General features: G+C 34.1%; 1 protein-coding gene across 1 annotated transcript; it reads left to right on the top strand.

The window, feature by feature from the left end:
* Nucleotides 1–18,295: 18,295 nt before the first annotated feature.
* On the top strand, nucleotides 18,296–19,184 carry LOC101894627 (uncharacterized). Its single transcript, XM_005190974.3, has 2 exons — nucleotides 18,296–18,922; nucleotides 18,993–19,184. The coding sequence occupies exons 1-2, from the start codon at nucleotides 18,388–18,390 to the stop codon at nucleotides 19,151–19,153; spliced, it is 696 nt and encodes a 231-aa protein (XP_005191031.1). The 5' UTR covers nucleotides 18,296–18,387; the 3' UTR covers nucleotides 19,154–19,184.
* Nucleotides 19,185–20,169: the final 985 nt, after the last annotated feature.

Here is a 20,169-nt window from a genome sequence, read left to right as displayed (position 1 = left end):
AAGATATATCTAATATATTTAAAATATAAAATATGTTACAGCGTTATCCAAGATTCGACATAGTGTACACAAATATTCAACTTCCCCACAATGATGAAATGTTTTGCACGTTCGTATTACCCAAATACGCCAGGTCCATATCTTTAAATCTACCAACTAATAACGTTGTTAAAACTAATACAAAATTTTCCTTATTGTTATATGTTATGTCTTAATAGTGTGGAGAAAATGTAGACTAAGTACGTCGAATTCTAGGTAACGCTATAAAATAATTATGTACCTCCCAGTAATAATATTTAAAAACAAATAATGTTCTTCTGATCAATAAATTTACATATACATATATGTGCATTTTTTTTTTTTAAATTCTGCGTTAAAAAGTCTTTTTATTTTTGAACAAGCCATTCTTTTGAATATTTTTCTATTGGTACTTTCGTTCGTATTTTTCATTTACGTAAACCAAGAGCATAAGAAAAAGCAAAAGCATTTGTTTCATGACAGACCACGGTGCAATTATTGAGGTAGCAGCAAAACACAGCTGACTTGAACCTACAGTAATACAGGTGTTGCGGAGCAGTGTAATTAAAAAAATAAACTTTTGATACACTCCACCATTTGGAAGGAACTTATAAACCGTCATATGGGGGCTATACGACGACGTGGACCTGAATACAAACATTTTTGCCATAGGCTGTAGCACACATTACAAACTTCAAATACGAAATTTGAAATAATTTCGGTGAATTATGTTGTTAAAATCATAAAAATATCGAGTATCGGGAGGTACCGTTATATGGGGGCTATACGAAGACGTGGACCTGCATACAAACATTTTTTGGTTAAAGGCTGTAGTATCCATTACGACCTTCAAATACGAAATTTTAAAAATTTCAGGTAAATAATGTCGTTAAAATCATGTAAATTCCGAATATCGAGAGATACCGTTATATGCGAGCTATACGAAGACGTGAACCTGCATGGCCCAAGAATAACAAACAAATGGACAGACGAACATCACTAGATCGTCTTAGAATTTTACTCTGATCCAGAATGTATACAGTTTGTAGGGTCTATTATAAATATTTCGAGGGTTTAGAAACGGAATGACAAAGCTAATATACCCTCCATAGAATGGTGGAGAGTATCACAAGAAAAATGGCGATGGGATGACAATTACCCACAATTGGGAGAAAGGCGACCATCGTGCTCAAGTTTTCAATATCTGCGAATAAAGTGAAGATGGATCGGTGAAGATAGAACAATTATCTATTCTTGGTCGGTCAGAATGACTAGCTTAACTACCGGTCGTTTTCCCGTCCGCGACTCTAACATGGCCGTCGATTCCCGGATAGGCTTTTACGACGCGACCGAGTTTCCACGAAGTGGGAAGTAGTTGTTCATGTCGAAGAACTTCTAAATTATCCGAGGCAGAATTTTTGGGAGAGCGCTTGCAATTTTCGATACCGGTTAACGATATCCAAGGAGATTCATTTATGATGGGGTCTGGAGAAGCAAGGATTGGAGACCCGACAAGAAAATGTCCAGGTGTAGGGGCCACCGTATAATCAAGACTATCATTCATTGGCCAGAGGGGACGAGCAGCTTCCCAGAGTCCACCCATATGTGGAGCTCCGGTAGGGTTAAACATCTAGGAATGCTCTTAGTAGTGAATATTGGAACGGAGCTTCTTACGGATTTCATTTAATACCAGTTTACATTCTCGTTCTAACTCTCGAGATGCACCAACGAAATTGGTACCATTATCCGCGAATATAGTCTTGGGACATCCACGACGTGAAATAAGCCGTCCGTCTGTGGAAAACACTCTAGCTTCCGTACGAATTGAAGTAGATTGATAAAGTTTTACTCAAATATATATTATGTCTGCAGGACTTTTGGCCATGTATGTCCACGTTTTACTATAGCCCCCATATAACGGTACCTCCCGATATTCGGTATTTTGATGATTTTAGCGACATTATTCACCGGGATTGTTTCACATTTGGTATTTGAAGTTCTCACTGGATACTACAGCCTATGAAAGATTATTTGTACAAATTATTCCTCATGTAACCCCTAGGACTGTATCAAATTTAAAACTTTATCGTAACTTTTGCGGAGTATAGGGCAAAATATTTGCGGACCTTTGTGTATGGGAAAATTTCCTAACTCCAAGATTGTCTGCGGAGCAGTGTAATTGCTGACGATAGCGCAAAGTGCCAGTATAACGTTACCTATGATTTAAGGTTACTTTTAATGGTTCGGAAGAATTTTCGGAGTATATGAATCCTTTTCAATTCACTCTACTATTTTTTATTGTCCGCATATTACAGTGCTTTTCATATTCGGTATTTCACTTATTGAAGTTCCAATGAATTTTGCATTTTGAGTTCTCATTGGATGGATTACTTCAATATCTAATCAAAACTCAAAATTTGGGTATGGGAGCCATATAACAGCATGTATAGAAAATATGCAAACTTTCTCGATTTTTTCGGATTTTTTTCAATAAGAATTTTCAATTCCAAAAGGCATTCTGAAACAATTCTACACAAAATTCCATATCATAATAGAACAGTCAATTTTTTTCAGTTCCGGGGTTTTTCTCAAAATTTTCTTTAATGGCAACGTTTCCACCGTAATTACAAATAACCAAAAAAACAATATGAGTCAAATCGGCCCAGCCGTTATCAACTGATGTGTTACTATACATTTTCAAATGTTTTACACATAAATTTAACGAAGTAGATGTCGACAGTTCCTCTGACCCCAAACAGATACCGAGGGTTGGAGGGAGAGAGTCAAGATTATGTCGTATACTAACTGAGAAACATATATCTTTATGATTTTGGCAAATATTATGATTTTAGATAAATCGAAAAAATGATCCTTTTTCCTTTGCATAAAAACCTAAATCGGGGTAGGACGAAAATTTAAAAAAATATACAAATAGTTCTAGCCGGTCTCAAGTGATTCAATTACCAACGAACAACAATTGGTTTATATATAGTTTAAAAATAGGCGTGTTCAGTTCCTCAGCCCCCAAATTAATACTTAGGATTGGAGGGAAAGTCAACAGTATGTCGTGTAATAATTTTCAAACCGGTATCTTCATCATTTTACAAATATAAGAATTTAAGATAAATCGAAATAGTGGGCGTAAAAGTAGGCGTGGTCAATATTTTTTTCTTTAAAAACCTAACTCGGGTACGACGAACGTTTGTACAAAAAATATGCAAATTGGTCTAGCCGTTCTCAACTGATTCCATTACCAACGAATAACAATTTATTTTTATATATGTAGAAGATAAAAAATTGTTCGTTGGTATTTGAATCAGTTGAGAACGCCTGGGATGGTTTGGATAATTTTTTTAAAAATGGTTGTTCTATGCCGAGTAAGGTTTTTATGCAAAGAAGAAGTGATTTACCTAAAATCCTAATATTTGCAAAAATCGTGAAGATATCTGTTCCACATTATTCATATCCTCGGTAAATTCTTCCGAACCCTTAAAAGTAATCTTAACTCACATGTGTTGTTATACGGGGACTATGCGCTATCGTCAGTTATTACACTGCGGGAAATTACACTTGGAAAATTGTTCGGGTCCAACGTTTTTAGGGTCCATTTTATATAGCTCAACCGTAGACAAAGGGCCTCAAATGTTTTGATCTATACTCCGCAAAAGCTACGATAAAGTTTTAAATTTGATTTGCTACATGGGTTACATGAAGAATCATTTGTACAAAATATGTATCAGGTCGGTGTGCAATGTGATGATACAGCCCTATTCAAATTCTTCAAATGTTGGTAATTTGATATTTTAGAAAGAACAACACATTCTTTCGAATTATTATAAGTATAGCACTATGCTTTGGTATAACCCTTATATGAAGGTATCCGCTGATTACAGCTATTTCCAGGGTCTTGGTCACATTTTTCAATTGATTTTACCCTTGTTTGGCATCGTAGCATCTAAGGGGTTAGAAGACCTCTTCGCGGAAATTTTTCAACGTCAATGATTCGGAGAAACGTCCACATAAAAGTACCTCCTGATTTTTCCTATTTCGAGGGTTTTGATTATATTTTCGAATAGATTAGGCTTAAAATGTGTGTTTAGGCTAATATGGGGGTAGAGAACCATCTTACATGGGCTATTATAAACAGTTGATGTATACTTTTTTAAATATGTGACTTATTATTTAGGTTTTTGACTCTCAAATTAAAATCTCTGTCTGAAAAATAGGATCAGGTTTTTTGAAACACTATAAATTGTCCGTTACGTGAACCTGAATTGACATTTTTGCGATACGTATTTATTTCTATTTAGTCGAGTCATTATTTATACTAAAAATTGTGCCACTCATGTTAGCCAGATCTGTGAATTATTATACTTTAAAAACAATGCATTAAAGACTAAAACTACGGGCCGGCAACGCGGACCGGGCCAGCTAGTTGTTTATAATTTGGTATTTAAAAATTGTCCACGTCTTCGTATAGACCCTAATATAATGCCTACATTCGGTATTTTTAAGATTTTAACAGGATTTTTTTAACGTATTTTATATTTTTCAAAATTGCCAAAATCGGTTCAAATGGTGGAGGTTTTTTTTTATTTGTTTTTACTAAAGTGCATAGTTTACAATGTGTTATTGTTGCTCTATTCTACGAAGTAGCACGAGGAATCTAATATTCCAGACGAAGTATGTGAAGCATTAACTGACTCGTGCATGGACTCTATGTAAAATTGTTCCAATAAAAGTTTTGCGAATCTACTAGGTATTATAACAAAATTGGATGATGTTCAGAAGCGGGGAGAGTTGAACGTCCATTTAAGCGCTTTGCTCCTGTTTCATCCAGAAATGGATTTAAAGATAAGATTGAACTGCTCGAATTGAGTGGCTTTTTATGTATAACACAGTAAAAAAATAATTTTTGAGCTAAAGCACACAGGCGAAATTTGACTGCTTGAATTCCAGAATTAGTGGGGGTGGAACTCTCAAACTGGTATTTGCCTCTATGAATAGAATGTGTATTATGGAAAAGCCTAAGAATACATTCTATGGCGCGGAACACTTTTAACTGGGCGAAGTTCGAGATCAGTGTTAAGAGCAAAATTTTGAATGTTCCAATTTGAACTGTTAAGACTTAGTCATTGTGGTCCATGCCACCAAATTTAAATGAGGCCAACTCCGAAGGAGAAAGACCCCGAACTGCTTAAGTCTGCAGGATTGTCATCAGTCTGAATGGGGACCACTTATTTTGCCCAATATTCTCCTGAATATGACAGACTTTATTCGTTACGAAGGTAGACCATGTTGATGGAGTTTCTTGAATCCAAGAAGGAGAAATTGTTCAACAATAAATGTTGTTAAAAGAAATGTCTATTTCGTTTAGAATGTCTTTTAGAAGTTCGGATGGCAGTACTTCACCGCATAGTTCTAATCGAAGTAAAGAAATATATTTGAGATGAGGTACTTTTTTTGCAAGAGAGCAGATTTGTTTCAGAGGCATCAGAAAAGATATGAAGTTCGATTTGGGAATTCGGAGAATATTGGACCCAACGAGGAATAGAAATTGAATTGACGTCAATTTAGGATTCAACGAATTTTTGACATTCGCGTTCGCCGAAGACGGAAGAGAATCATCCCAACCAATGTTGTCGAGCTAAATACGTTGCATGTTGCATTTTGCGACCACTATAGCAGGTCCCTGTCATCCTGGATCAAATAATTTTGCGATAATTGCCAACCTTCCCGTTTACTATATTTGGACCCATGTTCCAGTGCGTTTACATTGAAATAAAAATGGTCCAGCTGTGCATTCCAACGAATACCCAACGGTTGAAATGGTATCTTCCAAGATGATCTGATGAAAGAGATTCAAGAATACTTTTTGTAATTATCCTCACAAAACTTGTCCAAAAGAAGACCAAATTGCACGCTTAGGAGGTTATTCTAATTCCCAGAATAGAAGAAGTATCTTGTTAAGATCATTTTCGGAATAATTTATTGTGGTAATTAATACCGTTATGTTGGAAGAAGGAATTGGACCAGTAATGATCCAGCCAATAACAGTATTTTGAGCCATTAATGACTCTAAATTGCTGGTTTGGATTTCTTGAAGAAGAATTCTAGGGTATAAATCAGCGCCTAGGAGTAAATCAACTGATCAAGATGCAAAGAAATTTCTATCTACCAAACGATTATTTGGCAAACGGGAAATTAAGTCACCACCAAGTGAAAAAGATGGTAAATTGCCAGAAATAGCGGGAATCACTAATTCTGACAATTCCATGGATGTATCGATGGGAGAACCTATGTATAACGAACACAATTTTCTTGATGTAATGGACAATGTTTGGTTAATGCCAGAAATAGTAGCTTGTGTCAACGTAGAAGAAATACCAAGACGACGTTGTAAGTTTTCAGTAATTAAGGAAGCTTTAGAACCTGGGTCAATTAATTAATGCTAACCATGCTAAATCAAAACTTCTACGCGTCAAAGGAAACTTTGAAATAACATAATCTGCTTCACCACTAGCTTTTTCAGCAAATAACATAGTTTTTCAATATTACTAAGGCGGCTGTGTTAATATACAAATCCCTGAATGTTGGCCAAGAAAGAAAATCACCATTGAAAGCATCAATATCGCAAGGCGGAAGATTCAAACTATGCATAACATTGTAATTTGAAGCGAGAGCTTCAACTGACCTTCCCGTTTAATGTAAAACACCAGACAACGAGAGAGTATTGAGGACATATCTTCGGGGAAAAGTAGAAAAATTAGAATTCTAATTCGATGGAGGATTTGTTTTGGGAGAAATGATCCGAGTTGCAACGAACGGATTTGAAATGAAGACGAATTGGAGGGATTTTGCGAAGCATGAAGCTAATCCAATTTTCTTTTGGTTGATGCAATGACGTTGACATGCAGACAGACATTTATGAAAGCTATATTGTAGGGTATAAAAATAAAATATTATTATACCACAATAACTAACATCACGATGGAGAGCGTAAATATTGGGCAAATGTCCCTGGTCAAAACGCTAAGGGTAATATCTGGGCAGTGCTCCATGACATGATTTCCAAAGCGAAATATTCCAAAATGTAGTGTTGTAGGGTATCACATGGTCGGCCCCGCACGACAATAGCTTTTGCTTACTTCATAAAAAATAGTGTGTGCCAATTTGCACCTTTTCAAAAAAAATAATTTACAATTAGCTTATGGCTCAAAAATGCATATATTTTTTAATATTTGCCTGAAAATCAGTGATAACCCACAATTGTAATGAACCACATTTATAGCAATATCTATATATATAAAAACCAATTGTTGTTCGTTGGTAATGGAATCAGTTGAAATGGAATAGAGAATCTATATATATATATATATATATATATAATATATATATATATATATATATATATATATATATATATATATATATATATATATATATATATATATATATATATATATATATATATATATATATATATATATATATATATATATATATATACATATATATAAAAGAAAGTTGTTTTAGTTACTACACTTAAAACTTAATAACCACTGGACTGATTTTAACGATTCATACAAATTCGGAATTGTCTCCTGTCCGAAAAGGATAATATCCAAGAAAAACGCGTAAAAATGTGATGTATTAACTATTAATTTTCTTGGTCCAGGTAGATTTATTGATTTGGGTTCTATTAAGCTTATACACCTAAGTTTTGTAAATAAAAATTCCTCTTTATGAAAAATGATAATAAACAAAACACAAAACATATGTTATACTTACAAAGCAAACAAAACAATAAGTCAGATATTTTCCAACGTCAAAACACCAATTGACAAGCAACAACAACATAACATAGTATACGAAATAGAATGCAATGGAAATGACGAACAATGCTGTGATCTTGTTTAAATTGGTACAACAAAACGAACACTGCAAACTAGAATGGGGGAACATAAAACTGACATTAAAAAGGGAGCACAAAAAACAGCATTGGCGCAACATATTTCAAAAACTCGACACAAAGCAAATTTTGAAAATGTCAAAATATTAGACAAAGAAAGCAAAGACGATAAAAGATACACGATAGAAAGTTTAAGAATACAACAAAAATAAAAAGGACTATGAATCTCAAAGAGGACACAAACAACATAAGTGTTAGCTATCGCATTACAATATAGTAATCTGTGATATTAGTTATTAAGGTTTTGTGTTGTTGAAATTGACGAAATACTTCATGTAAACTTAATCCAATTTTATTGTAAGTTATTTATATATTCATGAAGATTTGATCTAATGTAATGTTTATTTAAATAGACGTATCTCCTGAAGATGTCAACAAACATTGACGAAACGTCGGGATCAATGAAATAAAGAGGAATTTTTATTTTTACTTTACAAAACATTAACATTTTCATTTTGACTTTTGAAATGTACAATAGTAATGTTTTATTTTGCATGATTTTTTCAATTTTGACGTACTTTTTTCTAATGTACATTTGTAGTGTTTTTTATATTTTACTAGCTGGCCCGGTCCGCGTTGCCGGCCCGAAGTTTTAGGCTTAAATGCAAATTTTGTGTAGCATAATATTTCACAAATCTGGCTCATAAAGGTGAACAAATCTTCTTCTTCTTCTTCTATATAAATAAAAATCAATTGTTGTTTGTTGGTAATGGAATCAGTTGAAAACGGCTGGACCGATTTGAATAGTTTTTTGTACAAACGTTCGTCATACCCCGAGTTAGGTTTTTAAAGAAAAAAATATTGACCACGCCTACATTTACGCCCACTATTTCGATTTATCTAAAATCCTTATATCTCGCAAATAATGAAGATATTGGTTTAAAAATTATTACACGAGATACTGTTGACTTTCCCTCCAATCCTAAGTATTTGTTTGGGAGCTGAGGAACTGACCACGCCTACTTTTGAATCTATCTATATATATAAAAGAAAGTTGTGTTAGTTACTACGCTTATAACTCAAGAACCGCCGGTCTGATTTTAACGATGCAGACAAATTCGGTGTTGTCTCTTGGCAGAAAAGGATAAAATCCAAACAAATCGCGGAAAAATGTATAATTTAAGCATTTTCATCTTGACTTTCAAAATGTACAATATTAATGTTTTATATTGCATGATCTTTTTTCATTTTGACTTACTATTTTGAAATGTACATTTGTAGTGTTTTTTTTCTTTTCGATTTTTTTTTTTTGTTTTTTGAAAATTAATATGATGTGTAGTCTTTTTACGGTTGTATAAAGCGACAACGGACAACAATGCTATTTATAAATTTAAGTATTCAGAAGGGTATACAAAATAAAGAATTATTTCCACCATATAAAAGAAAGTAGTGGTAATTAATTAAGCGTAGTTAAAACGCAAGAACTGCTTGACGGACTTTAACATTTCATATAATTTCGGAATGGTATCTTGCCAAAAAAAAAAGAAATAATAATAATGCGAACATATTTTAACAAACAAAATTGACCGACAAAGCGTTATGGGACTCATTTCAAAACATGGACCTGCTTCTTTCACATAACAATAATCCGTCCAATGAGAATGCAAAATTCATTGGGACTGCAATCAGTGAAATACGGAATATAAAGGATGCAAAATAGTAGAGTGGATTGGACATTTAGTCAGAAATGGATTTTTTTCTAAACTTTCAAGAAACCTTAAATCGCTTTTGCAGGTCATGACGTGGGTCATAACCCCGGATAAGGGTACAACCGAATTTCAATTATATATTCTTCATATTTTGGCAATTTGAGAAAAAGAAGAAGAGAAGAAACCATACTTGCAAAATATTATTAGGTTTTGGTATAACCAGCATATGATTTAATCTATTTTCGGGGTCTTGGCTACTTTTTAATTTTTTTGACATCTTTTTTTCTAAGGGGCAGAAAATCTCTTCGCATACAGTTTAAAATTTTCAGAGTAGGGCCCATATGTGAAGTGAAATTTAACAAGGTAAATTACAGAAAATGCAGAGATGGGTATGCTTATTTGAAATGACTTTACCTTCTTAATTTTAGAATTGTGGTCTTGACCACATTCATCAATTGATTTGGCTAAAAATTATATTTAGGCTACTCTGGGGTAGAGAACCATCTTACAGATAATTGTCCACCTAGGCATTATCAACCTAATGTGTGGTCAGTATAGAAAATGTTGTATTCTATTAAAGTTGTAATATCCAAAAAATATTGGATGGAAATGTAGATTTGGGATGTACGTGCATATGAAATAAACTCCAACATGTGAAACTGAGACTCATTCAGTCGGAAATTGCGGCAGAAACATGAAAAAATTACGAATATAAGAAAGCAGCATGTGACCAAACATTTGTTTGATCATCATTGAATTATGCTAATATGAACAACTATGTACTTTATGGGGTCTCCAACACACAATTTAAAAATAGTTCTCATCGTACGGGTGTAAAAGACAGGGCGAAATACAAAGTCCAAATTACAGCACATTTGAATGGAAAATGTTTCTAAGCTCTTTATAATACAAAAAATTGAGCTGGGTTGTCACCTGGAGATATCATAGATTTTCTATATCATATCGGTTTTTAACAGTCAAATCAAAGCTTATAGCTGAAAAATAAGATCAGGCTATTCAAAATATCTGACACCAACGGTAAGCAAACATCTATTATAATTTTTGCCATGAATATTTATTTCTATTTAGAATTTACTATGGATTCATTGCTCGTTATATACAAAAAAAAATATGCATTAAACACTAAAAGTACGGATCGGCAACGCGGACCGGGCCAGCTAGTTTTAACATAAATATTGATCCGACTAAATAGAAATAAATAACTATGGAAGGAAGGCAAAAAAAAATTGAATAGTCAAAGTTAATTACGCTTTTACACCCATTACCCAGTCCCCAAGAAGTCTATATTCTTGTTCATAGTAAAATTCAATAACTAATCAACAATGCCCGTGTTGTTGTCCGACAATCGGCCAATCCGCCAAATCACCATAGATCGGCGGCCCTAGGGACTATATGGGAACTGTACCAAAACATTTACCTATGTTGACATTTTTCTGTAAGATGGTTCTCTACTTACAAAGTAGCCTAAATACAGCAAAATCGATTGGAAAATGTGGTCAAGTCCTTTACTTAAATAAATTCCGATGTGGCAATTATCTGTATCATGGTTCCATACCCCAGGGTAGCATAATTACTACTCTAAAAATTTAATATTTTATGCGAAGAGGTTCTCTACCCCCTTAGAAACAAAGATGCCAAATAAGGACCAAAATATGAAAGAAGTGGCCAAGACCCTAAAAATAGTTTAAATCATACGATGGTTATATAAATATGAAATCGGGTTGTACCCTTATCCGTGAGTTATTATCGATATCTTACCTGCAAAAGCGATTTAAGGTATCTTGAATGTTTGGGAAGAATCTCTGGAAGGATAGAAATCCTTTTCTTACTAAAAGTCCCATTCGCTCTACTATTTTGAACCCTTTAAATTTGGTATTTTTATTTTAACAATTTGAAAAAATCGTCAACTTGTTCGCTGATTTTTTACAGCAAATGTTTAAAGAATGTACTATTATTATAGAATTCGATTCCATTGATTTTTTTTCGATTTTTTCCCGATTTGAGAATTTTTGCAATGAGATCTCTTTGATTTTTTAGCGATTTTGAAAAAGTAATTATCTTTTAACTTTGGTGTGACCGCGTTAAATTATTTCAATATCATCTATTCCGTTTCGCCACCACATAATTCAGTACTACACTTCCATGTAACCCGTCATCAGTTCCAGTTCTCAAGAAATCAAGTCAATTAAATAAATTGATATTAATATTCAAATTCAAAAATCTATATATATAAAAGAAAGTTGTGTTAGTTATTACGCTTATAACTTAAGAACCGCTGGGCTGATTTTAACGATTTATACAAATGAGCTCAACATGCAAAATTCTTTGGGAGTACAATCATTAAAATACTAAATTTAAAGGGTGCAAAATAGTAGAGCGAATGGGATTTTTAGTAAGAAAAGGATCTCTATCCTTCTAGAAATTCTTCCCAAACATTCAAGATACATGATATCGATAATAACTCACGGATAAGGGTACCCGATTTCATATTTATATAACCATCGTATGATTTAAGCTATTTTTGGGGTCTTGGCCACTTTTTTCATATTTTGGCCTTATTTGGCAATATTGTTTCTAAGGGGGTAGAGAACCTCTTCGTATAAAATTTTAAATTTTTAGAGTAGGGCGCATTTTGGTCTTGCCCACATTCGTCAATTGATTTGTCAAAAAATTGTATTTATGCTACCCTGGGGTAGGGAACCATCATACAGATAATTGCCACATCGGAATTTATTTAAGTAAAGTCCCCACTTTGGAGTATCCCCAAGTCCACTTTTACATCTAATGTGTGGTCAGAAAAGAAAATTTTGTATTCTATTGAATTTGTAACCCCCAAGAGACTATTGGTTGGGCTACGTTTTGGTATAACCCTCCTACGAATGTATCCCAGATTTCAGCTATGACTGTGGTCTTGGCCACGTTTTTCAACTGATTTGGCTTTATTTGACATCTTGACTTTTCTATTTTTGAAATATTATGCTATACAAAATTTGCATTAAAGCCTAAAACTTCATGCCGGTCGACGACGAATTTTTAGGAGATAATATTATATGAGAATTGCCCTGGAAGAGAATTGCCTATATAGGTATACAATATCATATATACTCTATATAACGGTTCCTCACGATATTCGGTATTTTGATGATTATATACACATTTTGCAACCGAATTATCTGAAAACCCTCACAAGGAGTTCCTTGTGAGTACTTTATTCCCTAGATGAGAATTTTCTATATAGGTCCCCGATATCGTATACCTCCCATATAACGGTACTTCCCGATATTCGGTATTTTGATGATTTCAGCTAAGTTTTTTAATGGAATTGTTTTAAAATCCACACAAGAGGTTCCTTCTGAGTACATTACCCCCTATAAGATAATTGTCTAAATAGGTCACCGGAATTGTTTCGAATTTTGTACATATAGTTCCTATGGTATAAATTACTTATGCAGGACCACGTCTTCGTATAGCCCCCCATATAACGGTTTTATTGTGAGTATTTTTTATTTTTCGACCGACTTTTTCTCGAGATCCATTTTCTATTACAAAGATTGTTGTCTAGCGAATCTTAACTACGGAACTCAAAACACCGTGAAAATTATCAAAGTGCCGAATATCGGTATCGAAAATTTCAGACTTAAGTGTACATTATGTACTACATATTTTAAAATATATCCGACAGAAATTCGTAAAAAACCATATATCTGCAGGTACAGCTATATGGGCTATAGTAAACGTGGACCTATACAGACTCACCAGAGATAGAACCCCTTACGAACTACATACACAAAATTTAAGACAATTCGTTCGTTTGTGGCTTCAATCGTCAAAATACCGAATATCCAAAGGTACCGTTATATGGTCTAGGTACCAGAGGTAGAACGATATTTCTCATTTTCGATTCCAACCATATCAAATACAATACAAACTATTGTGCCAAAGCTCTACCTCAAATAGTGTGGATAATGTGGAATAATAGTGTTTTCATTGAATCGATTTCGAATTTTTTGCTGATGATGATCATATATACCTTATGGGATCTATGACGATTATTTATAGGAGTCACACACGGAAAGACAAATTAAATATACCATCCTTACCACAAATAATCAATTTCCATAAAATACAATCTCAATGTTGACACAATGGTTACATTTTCGACGATATATTGAAATTTAATTTTGTTGGAATATATTATTGAGTTTAGAGATAAAACAACAGTAGTAACGGTTCCGTACTTCAAATACGAAATTTGAAACATTTCCGGTGAAAAATCGAATATTTAGGGGTACCGTTATATGGGGGCTGTACAATATCGTGGACCGATATGGCAATAAAATCATTCCTTTTCGTAAATGTTACATTTTAGTTTAAAAAATATAAACAAAACGAATTTGCAATTATTTTTTGTGAAATAAATCAGTAATTATGGACAATCAAGTGGATTGCAGCATGAATTCATAAACCAGGGGTAGGCAGAGAAATTCAAAATTATTTTGTGATTGTATGTGTTTTGAAATAAAAAAATATTGCAAGTGTTTCTTTGTCTATCTATAAACAGGGAGAAATAATTTGCTAGCTTTAATTTTTCAATTTTAAATTTTCTTTTTTCAAAACAACTTCTTTGAGAAAAAACTAATATTTTGATCACACAATTCGGGGCTATATTTGCACAATTATTTCAATTATGATTCATTTTAAAATAAAAAAGATTATACAATTTTGTTTTTTAAAAATATATAAGATGACATTTTCAGAAATTTTATATAATTTTGATGAAATTTGTGTTTCATAATTTCGGACATAACATGCTAATCATCTAAGTTGACCCTTAAAAATAAAAACAATTTATTTTTTACAATAGTGTTGGTGAACACACAGATATCCCATGAGATACTCTTTGCCTAGCCCTGCAGTAAACTTGCGTTAAAGGATAAAAAAGACCTTTCGTTTATCGGAAATAAAACTTGCAACAACGAAAAACGATTTATTTGTCTGACAACATAATTTTTTATCTATCTGAAAAGTTTAATGACCGTCCACAGACTATTAACCAAATGTAAATATAGATTTTATGTCTTTGGCAATTTATAGTTAACGTAGGATATTTTTATGCTACTATTTTGCATAATATTAGATGGAGTGCGACACGTTTTTTTATTTTTACCGATTTCAAGCTTTTAAAAAAGTTTGGGATTTTGATGAATTCTGAATTTGACACATTTGTATAATATTGTGATCTCATTGTGTTTTTGAACGCTATTGAAGGAAATGTAGTAAAAGATCCCTTTTATGACTCGACTGAGGTTTAATTTGGCTTACAAAAATATTTCCTAGATTTGTACCAACAATTTTAGGAAGATACCATGAAGCTAAAATGCCTCACTTCAAGGAATTTAAACTCGAATATCTTCATATATATTTTGTGGTTTATGTAAAGTTTGTCATATCTTTAGCTCTACTTTCAGAATCCTTTCAAGTTTTCCTGTAATTTTGGAAACCATTGAACAGTGAACCATTGTTATTAGCACTGTGTGCTAAAATCCTTCGTCATTTTTGCCCACACAAACTCTATGAGAAATTACAATTTGCCCAGCCAATTTCTTGCGAGCAACCACACTCAATAAAGGTAAACCGTTATCACAACAACAGATCAGTGTCCACTCATCACTACCATTGGCGGTGATGAGCACATGTGATGTTGTTGTGATAACCAATTTTTTGTAAACAAGTTCCCGTTATTCCACTACGAACACGTGGTGGAGCCGGGTATAAAAGGGTAGTCGATAGCAGAATCGTGGCAGTCAGTGCCAGACCGCGAACTTCTCAACACCAAACCGGTAAGTGCTTATCTAGAAATTTATCTTGGACATCCTTCCCTAGGGTACTTATTAAGGTCTCTGCAATCATATCCTTGAATATCCTGTACCTTAAATCGCTTTTGCAGGTCATGATATATGACCCCCGGATAAGGGTACAACCCTATTTCAAGTACAGTTTACATTTTAACCATATTTTACTCATACTCATTTTAGCAAAAGTTGGTAATTTGAGAAGGAACCACCCTCGCAAAAAATGATCATGTTTTTGTATAACCATCATATGATTGCAGCTATTTTCGGGGTTTTGGACATTTTAGGCCTTTATTTGGTATCGTTGTTTTTAAGGGGGTAGAAAATTTCTTCTCATAAAATTTTCAATTTCGGAGTAGGGCCCATCTTGGTCTTGACCACATTCATCAATTGATTTGGCTAAATTGTATTTAGGCTACTCTGGGGTAGAGAATCGCCTTACAGATAATTGTCCACATAGGCATTTATTTGAGTGTAGTTCCCACATTAGTGTACCCCCAAATCCATTTTCCCAACCAATGTTTGGTTAGAAAAGAAAATTTGGTATACTATTGAATTTGAAACTCCCAAGAGAATATTGGTTGGGAACGTAGATGTGGTATGTACGTCTACATGCCATAAACACAGAAATATCAAATTGTGGCAGAAACATGAAAAAATCACGAATATTAATTTTTTATCGTTATTGAATTATACTATGATGAAAAATATGGACTTTATGGGTTCTCCAAAGCACAATTTAAATGACTAAAGTAAATTAATTTTGAAATCATTCCGCCCTCAATTATGAGGTGGACAAAACTAAATACCACGCAGCACGGTATTCTTAACATTGGAAATACAAATCCCAAATTACAATTAATTTGAATGGAATGTTATTTTAATAAAAAACAGCTAGTTTTTTAAATAAAAACCTCGCAGCGTTACATGAAATTCGACGTACTCAGTCGCCGTTTTTCACCATACAAGTAAAACATATGAATGAAAGCAAAAAAATGGTGGAAAAAGCATCAAACTTTAGAATACGTTTAGATTTGTTCGAATTGGTCACCTTTGGCACGAATTTTGGCCTTTAAACTGCCAATGAAAACATCACATGCAGCCCGAATTTTGCTCTGTGATATTTTGGCCCATTCCCGGCGAAGCGCTTGCTTGAGGCGATCGACATTTCTATATTTTTTAATGCCAACCTTGCTTTCCAAAATACTTCAGATACAATGGTCCAAAGGATTGGTATTCGGAGATTTTGGTGGGCATTGTGCGCTGGAAATGTTTTGTACCATTCTCGGGTAGCGCGTGCTGAGTCCTGTTGGAATGTACAAGGTCTGCGGCCAAAATGTTTGCGTGCCCAAGGCTTTAATACACCCGGTAATATTCGGTATTTATTCTGATGCCACGGTCGATTCATATGAGCGGAGAGCGATCATCGGCTGTTATAGCGGCCCACACCATCATCATGGCCGCTTGAGTTTTGGTGGCCAACCGAAGGTGCACATTTTCAGCAGACCTCTTTGGCAAGTAAACACGATAATTTTGTTTGTTTACAAATTGCTAGGCAACGAATGTTTTCTCATCGGAGAAAACCAAAATCGGCAGTTCACCACTTTCGGCCAAGTAAAGCAACTCTTTAGCTCTTTTGAGTCTATTTTCTTTCTGTCACGGTGTAAGTTCTTGCACTTTTTGGAATTTCAATGGTTTTACCCCGAGCTCAGTTTTCAATATTTGCCGAATGGAATGTTGCGATATGTTCAGCTCACGAACCATTTTTCGGACACTGCGTCGCGGGTTTCGATCAAGTCGCTTCTTTACTTTTCGAAACATTTCTGCTGATGTTGCTGTTTCCTTCCGTCCTCTTCCTTGATGTCGGACTACGCTACCAGTATCACGGTAACGAGTGATGGTACGAGACATAAAAGATTTATTCACATTTAAATGCTGGAGTGCTCTAACGATAGCCGTTTGTGGTTTTCCAGCCAAATATAAAAAATCACACTATCACGCTTGAATTCTATCACGAATAACTTTTTTCTGGAAAATTCTCACTAAATTGCTTTTGTACGCTTTAAGCTGTCAGACGAGTGGCTTAGAAATGGCAGCAGTTGCTTGCAGTTTTTTCATCTCACCTTGTATGAGTTTTACCCAAATACGAGCGTATGAAATGTCAAGTTGAACAATTTCAACATTGACAATTAAACAATATCCTTTTTTTGTATATTGAAAACAGGGTACAATAAAAAGGTAAGGTAGAGCTACCAGCTGATTACATTAAAGCTGTTTACCTCTTTAGCCATGAAATTGGAAGATTGGACAGTTTGGATCATATTATTGAGAGAAAATCCAGGCATTTCATTCATTTCTGGCGCTATTTAACTCATTTTAAAAATGAGGAAAAACGAAATCAACTTGTATATAATTTTGAATGAGTCTGACAGGAAGCGGGCATAGCCTCAGGGCTGTATTTCTGTAGTTTAACGAAGCTGTTGTACCTTCTTATTGTACCATGGTTAAAAATAGAAACAAATAATACAAAAATGTGAATTTTTCTGGTTGGAAAATATAACAGTTACGAGAATTTTGTATTAATTATTATAACGTTATTAGTTGGTAGATTTAAAGATATGGACGTGGCGTATTGGGGTAATACAGACGTACAAAACATTTTATCATAGAGTCGAATTTTAGGTAACGCTCTTTTATCTTTGACAGTAGATTCCCCGTTGCTATGACATATTTCCTTTGTTTATTTATTTTGTAACAACAAAGCAACGTATATGTCTATATACATAAATAACATTTTCATTTACAGCAAATCTGTTAACCATCCTTTGAAAGAAATTAATAATTCTAAACTTTGCGAAATAAGGCAGGCTTTGCAATGAGTAATTTGGACGATCTCTTGGGAAAGAAAAAGACCGTTGTGTCCGTGTTGGATTTGAGTAGGAATATTGTGCAGTCCAGTGAGGAGTTTAAACGATTGATGGAAAAAGTTCCTGAATATAAAATGAGACCAATAAAAGTGCGTACAGAAGACATAAAAATTAAGGAAAAAGACTACTCGTTTAAGTGGAATAAAAAAGAAATGAGAAGACTATTGAAAACTAATGGTGAGCGTGAGCCACTTTATACATATGCAGACCCTGTGCCCAGCGAAATGAAGGATGCAAATCTCTACGAGCTGTGTGTTGTTCCCATCGATTGGAAAATGCTAACCACGCTAAGACCAAAGTCCAAGGTGGAAGAAGAGTTTTTTTCGCGGATGGTTGAAATGGGAAAACTTCAAATTAAGACGGAGCAACGAGATCGCAGAGAATTTATGATTAACAATTACGTTAAAAAGTTAAAAAACAAATCTGGTATTGTTGAAACTCGTCTTCAGACGTGTACGGAGTGTGGCGAAGAAATGTGTACAGGTAGGTACATTACTACACTACAATTAAAGCAAAATTTCTAATGTGCGCATCCATATTTTGGTTGATCTAGGAAAGGCATGTGCAGAATTTAATTATGACCTGTTTGCACGAGTTGAACCCAAATATCCCAAATCGAAGCCTATACCGAATGCCGGAAATAAGGGTAAAATAAATGGTCGTAAGAAAATGGCTCCAAACGGGTCAAAGACTAAACAAAAGAAATCTAAATAAAGGTTACAATAATAAAAAACAAAAATATAAAAATATGGAAAATATTATAATTTTCTATACAAAGGAGACATTTGCAAAATGTTACAACCTGTATGTGGATTGACTAAGATTACTTAAAGCCTGTGTTGCACAGACTTTTTTTCATTCGTTCGGAAGTTTGACGAATGAAAGGACGTTTAGGTTTTTCAATGAGTGTTACCAAAAATATTATATTGGTAGTTTGGATTGAAGTATTCAAATTACAGAATAAGAACATGATATTGAAAGCATGTGCGTTTGATTTCTTGTGAAAGCAACTTAATATTTTTCAAAAATATGTGAATTTTGGTTGATTTGAATGCGTGTATAGGTAATGCGACCGTACAAAATGCTTGATTATGGGAAGAGGGTGAGTATTTTTGTGAGCAACAATATTGGTAAGGCCCTTATACCAAATATTTTTTGTTTGCCGTGGTACATGGTACAATTACACAGCTGTTACCTGTGCTGTTGCTGTACAACAAAGGTAACAACAACAACATATGTTATATAATGATGTTATATGTTCAACCAGTAAGAAGGGTCAAAAGTCGGGCGGGGCCGACTATATGCCACTTTAGCGTATTTAGTAATAAACCAGTAAGGAAAGCTCAAAAGTCGGGCGGGGCCGACTATATGATACCCTACACCACTATGCATATTTAGTAGAGCTCTCGTAAAAAGGTTTATACAGGACATTTCAGAGCTCTATGAGATATTTGGTACAAAATCAAAATCTATCTAATTCTATCGTGCATTTTACGAACTATAGCTATATCTGAACCGATTTTCACCAAGTTTGATGTATTTGATTCTAGGCTGAATTCGGTCAGATTTGCCAAAACCCAGGACATTTGGGCTGATATTGGACATTTTGGTGCGCAATCAACACGAAATTGGATGAAGATATATATAGGAGGTATATCCAAATCTGAACCGATATATGTAAAACTGAAAAAGAAGATATTTCTTGGCTGCATCTGATACCAAATATTATT

This window comes from Musca domestica, unplaced genomic scaffold (assembly GCF_030504385.1).
Source record: "Musca domestica strain aabys unplaced genomic scaffold, Musca_domestica.polishedcontigs.V.1.1 6, whole genome shotgun sequence".
Taxonomy (NCBI): domain Eukaryota; kingdom Metazoa; phylum Arthropoda; class Insecta; order Diptera; family Muscidae; genus Musca; species Musca domestica.
The sequence above is the reverse complement of the archived record's forward strand: the minus strand, read 5'-3'. Positions and strand labels throughout refer to the sequence as shown.